Source organism: Ceratina calcarata, unplaced genomic scaffold, assembly GCF_001652005.2.
Source record: "Ceratina calcarata isolate Rehan_Ccalc_2016 unplaced genomic scaffold, ASM165200v1 scaffold78.2, whole genome shotgun sequence".
NCBI classification, from domain to species: domain Eukaryota; kingdom Metazoa; phylum Arthropoda; class Insecta; order Hymenoptera; family Apidae; genus Ceratina; species Ceratina calcarata.
The window spans coordinates 785,687-790,637 of record NW_017179105.1 but is presented as its reverse complement, the minus strand read 5'-3'; the positions used below and the strand labels follow the sequence as shown (position 1 = coordinate 790,637).

Here is a 4,951-nt window from a genome sequence, read left to right as displayed (position 1 = left end):
CTGTCGCATGCATTCAAACATAAATGGTTGCGCTCAAACCGTCAGTTCCGTTTTCCAACTGAACAACAAAACTAGAATTATGCTTTTCTTGCACTTTGCAAAAACAGAAAATGTGAGAATGGAACGATAACTGTTAACTTGCTATTTAAAAAGACGAGAAATCCGTTTAATTAAATACAACGCCCTGCTCTCTTATCACATTGCGCTTCGATCATATCTCGCAGACATATTTCCATCGATTCGTGTCGACAATGAACGTAGATTTCAATGCAGCAGAACAATTACAATCTAAACAAAGGTACACGTCTCTTACCGTAAAATATTTCCTTTCCCTTCTCCAACAAACGTTCTCGATCTTTTCCTTTACACAAAAAAAAACTATATATAATTTCTATTTATGCAAACACTCTTTGCCTTCTTTCAAGTCTCCATTCCTTCAATTAACGAATAATAATAATAATTATTATTATCGATAAATACTATCCAAGCTATACCTACGGACTATCGCAGATAGAAACGCATTAGAAATGGTATAAAATGGACATGTTTTCTAGTTTCCTCAACAATGCTAGATATATGTATATTCCTATATATATATATATATATATATATATAATAAATCGTATTGTTTTTTTTTTAGCATTTTTTCTTCTAAGCATTATAATTACGTACGACTTACAGTAAACACGGCGTTCAATAAGTACACCGTCAAGTTTTTCGGGCAGGGAAGGATTAAGAATAGAAAGTGCTATTTAATAATATTAAATCGGGGTAATCGAAATAAACATGATGCGTGTTTGCTCCTTTTATTTTAGGCTCGATCGATCCTTCCTCTTGGCTCTTCAGTCTTTCTAACGGCTTGACGACAGACACCAAACCGTTTTTTTTATACTCCGTTTTCTTGCAAATTTAGCGCGGCAATCCTGACTTCCTCGTACCTGGACATTCTTTTCACTCAATGGTCACGCTGGACGTTATCGATCCTCGCCTGGTCAGCCAGACTCTATGAAACACGCACAAAGCTCATTTTCAAATAGCTTTCGTTACGTGTTATTCTTTCAAACGGAAACCACTTACCCCAGGCCAGCCCCGACCAATACAGATAAAAGATTCGTGATAAAAAGTGTGTAGAGGACTTCCTTCGAGAACAAACCAATCTTGCCTACTTTCGTCGTACGAATGCTGTACGACTTTCTTTTATTCATGCCTTGAGGATGCTTGAATTTCCAATCTCTATAATTATCAACAAGGATTTCGTTTATTTACGATTCCATTGTTAATCTATAATGAATTCATGTATAAAACGAGTTCGTACTTTGGTGGTGCTTGATCCGGGCGCGAGCTCCATTCGTAGATCCAGTCGGTGTTCTTCTCTAAAATTTCGGCCTCCTGCAGAGAAACAAAAGGAGAAATTTAAGATTTACTTTTGCAGAATGTCTCGCGCTTATTCTACAATCTGCAGCAATCCGATCTAAAAGCGTTCAAGCTGCAAATGGTATTGTATAGCCAAACAGAAGATACGCTATGTCAATTGAAATCGCAGATCGGTGTGCCAGTTTTCACGCGAGACTTATACAAAGACTGCTTCTGTTACAGAGCAAAAATCATTAAACATCAGATTCTTATCACTCGATAGCTGTGGTGAATCGATCAAACTTTCTTACATAATTGGATCAGATTATCACGTTTTGAAATTGGAACTAATTACAATAAGCCACGTTTCCGTATTGTTTTTTTGAGAGCTTCTAATAATAAACCTGACTGAACTTTTATGGGTATTGTTAATTGTGAAACATGAAATGATGTCCCACTTATACGTTCAAGGTGGGCCGTGTGTTATGAAAGATAAAGAAGTAAGCAATCGTAGCGCAAGTACTCTTATCTATGAATGGTTCGAGACATGAGAGAATAGCCAAGGATAACTGGACGGGCAATCAGCCAATCGCGACTCAACCATCACGGACCATATTACGCTTCACGTTATAAACAATGTGCATTAAATGAGGCGTACGTCTGTTAGTAAACAGCTGCAAACTCCTGCACAAACGCTTATCGATAAACCAAAAAAATGCATTGTCGCATGTGAAGCCGAATGAATCATGCGATGATACACAAGTTAATTGTTATACAAAAAGTGCCACCCAATGACTCGTCTTCAAAGCCACGGAGTAATTAAGATATTTTTAACGCTGCTGCAACTTATCTTTAATCCGGGAAATATTAACACGCAGAATAAAGAAATAAACGTATTTAGCAATATGTTAACCATGATTCAATGTAGCAAATCCAAATCCCTTGCCAAGTTCGTCAACGCGTTCCGTTTCTCGAAATAGTATTTCAAGTAAAGCGTAATAAATCTCGGCCACGAGTAGGCGCAATATTTCTCCACTTCATGTTTAAAAACGTTGGGGGTTAAAGAAGCTTAGAAAATCCACTTCTAATTTTATTCACACGCAGTTCCACGACCCCGTTCGTCTAATTTACGACGGCTTTTATTCCAACTAGGAAAAGCCTCCAAGCTTAAAGACATTAAAGCTTCGCGTTGATCTTTTTATCGCTGTTTCACGATGCTAGAAAAGCAACGTGGTTATTTAAAATCCGACTAGGTTTAATGATCGCAACATGACGAAGTTCTGTTCTACAAATAAAGAACGGGAATTCTAAACACAGAAAAGGCTGCATGAGCATAACTCTCTCAGAGTTCAACGCTCTTTAAATAAATATTGCGACGTGCAAGCGAACCAAGGACTACGAGCGATCCACTCGTATAACCGTAAAAGGATCCTCACCGACTCATTTCGTCGAATCCCACGGCTCGGATCTAATGACCAATTCTTTCAAATGTTTTAAAGGAGAGAAGAAAAATACTTTTATATTAGCGAATATTAATTCCCGTTCAGAAATAATAATCGGTTGCCTACGCGTCTCGAGGGAGGAACGCGACCCACAACTGTTTGGTATTCAGGCCGTCCGCGAAGAGGAGGCAATGAGACATCATCCTCGAGTTTCGTCGCATTCTCGCATACGTAAACAGTCGGTAAAAATTAAGAACGTGAATCAAACGGAAGCCCCGATCAATTAACATAAAAATTGATCCGATTCTTTAAATAACTATAATGATCATTGTAAAAGAATTAACGTTCAACGCTGTCAGATGAGAAAGATGGGACAAGGTAGCGTAACATTTTGTTTCGTAATTCGAAATCATTGCCATAATTGGCATAATGGCGTTCCGAAAAAGGCTGGAGACGCAGAAAGGTCGATATCAAGATACGATCGAAGAAAAGCAGGTCACGCACGTTTCGCCTTCGGCAAGTGGTAATGCTGGTAACTATAACAGAGACTTGACGAATTCATTTGATACGGCGCGTGGTGTGATCGCGGGACGGTTTCGGATTGGTTACAGGCTACCACGACGTTGCTGAAAAGCCGCCTGCCACTTCCTCTCACTCTTTCCCGGTCGTTCCTTTGACACACGTCGCTCTTCGCGGAGTTTAATAACCGAGAATCGCGTCAGCTGTTCCGAACTCACTTCAGCAACGAACACCCCGACAACGATGCTTTTACCATGCACAGCTCCATAATGCAGGGCTTGAGAGGGTCAATCACGTAGCCAGTCTCGTGCACTTCACGAGAACTTAAAGATGAAACAGCAATTTCAACTATTCAGCTGCATATAGTTGAACAAATATTTCCTATTTATTCGTTTTCCAAGAAACTCGTTGAATTCATTTTATCTCTGGCTCGTTTGTTGTTTTAGATCTCAGTGACAATTAATCTGTATAGAAAGAGGATTTCGGGATTTGGAAAATTTTGTTGATAGAAGAAAGTTTATCTAACTTCCTTTGTCGTTGACTGAAAGCGATCTCAGAAGCGACTCGCATCGTTAATCGACAGTAAACGTGACAAGGATCATGTTTTGCAAAATTGTGTAAGATGGTCTACGTGACCATTCACACGATCCTCTCCCCTCTTCGGTGATCTTTTTAATTGGTCAATCAATCTGTATAGACACTTGGTCTATTACCAATAATTATCATTTTTATTAAAACTGCGAAGACCTCATTATTATATCTAATTTTTGATAGTAAACTTCCATTAGTTTATCCTCTCATTTCGTAATTCATTATCAAGTAATTACTGCTTAACTGCTTCATTAAACTGTATCTCCTTTGTCAGCTTATCTCTCTCGACATTCATTTTCAAAATATGGAAAATCCAGTATAAAAAATAATTGTACGATCGTAGCGTTAGGCAACAGAGTTTAAAAATAACTCCTCTGGATGTGATTGCTCCGGAGCAATCTCTGTGAGTTCGAACCCCGGAACCTAATTTGCGCTCCATTAAAAGTGAGACGCCCTACGGAACGATCGACTGCCGCTATAGTTAGTATTCCGAGGCAGTGTTTCGCAAAATAGGACGTAGTCCAAAGAGATGGGTCATATTAAGCAAGACACGTACGTGCCAGAGGATAAATGTGCAAGTAGAAATATAAATAAACTACTAGCTTGTATCGTCGAACGTGGTTCAGCAGCCGGGTTGGTATGCTGAAAGTGAAGTGGACTGTTTTCTATAAAACATTTGATATTTGAAATAGTTACTATCACTTAAAACCCTCCCACATTTATTTTCATACTATCAACTAGTTTATACATTCACGCTATCTGGAATAATATTAAAACACGTTACGGACGCTATAAATTATGATTGTCAAAACTATTTCATGTTTTTATACAAAGTGCTGTCGAGGAAATGCGATTTCCTCTTTGGATGACTGGTAAATAAAACGCAACAAGGCGCATTAAGAATGTATTGGCTAGTCAATCCCAAAAGTTTATGCACTTTAGAAACGCATTTTTTAAAAAGAAATCAGACGTCGGAAGAACATTGCTAATAATAAAAAACAAAAAAAAATTTTCGATTTTTCCGAGATTTTTCCAAGGGGTACCCT

At 38.4% G+C, this 4,951-nt stretch overlaps 1 protein-coding gene across 1 annotated transcript in view; it reads right to left on the bottom strand.

Moving 5' to 3' along the window:
• Positions 1 to 144: 144 nt before the first annotated feature.
• The window catches only part of BNIP3 (BCL2 interacting protein 3), a 16,378-nt gene continuing 11,571 nt past the window's right edge, over positions 145 to 4,951 (bottom strand). Inside the window, exons 4-6 of the mRNA XM_018034362.2 lie at positions 1,316 to 1,389; positions 1,078 to 1,233; positions 145 to 1,003 (exon numbers count right to left, since the gene is read on the bottom strand). Of these exons, the coding sequence (XP_017889851.1) occupies positions 952 to 1,003; positions 1,078 to 1,233; positions 1,316 to 1,389 (282 nt within the window). The 3' untranslated portion in view covers positions 145 to 951. The remainder of the gene's footprint in view (positions 1,004 to 1,077; positions 1,234 to 1,315; positions 1,390 to 4,951) is intronic.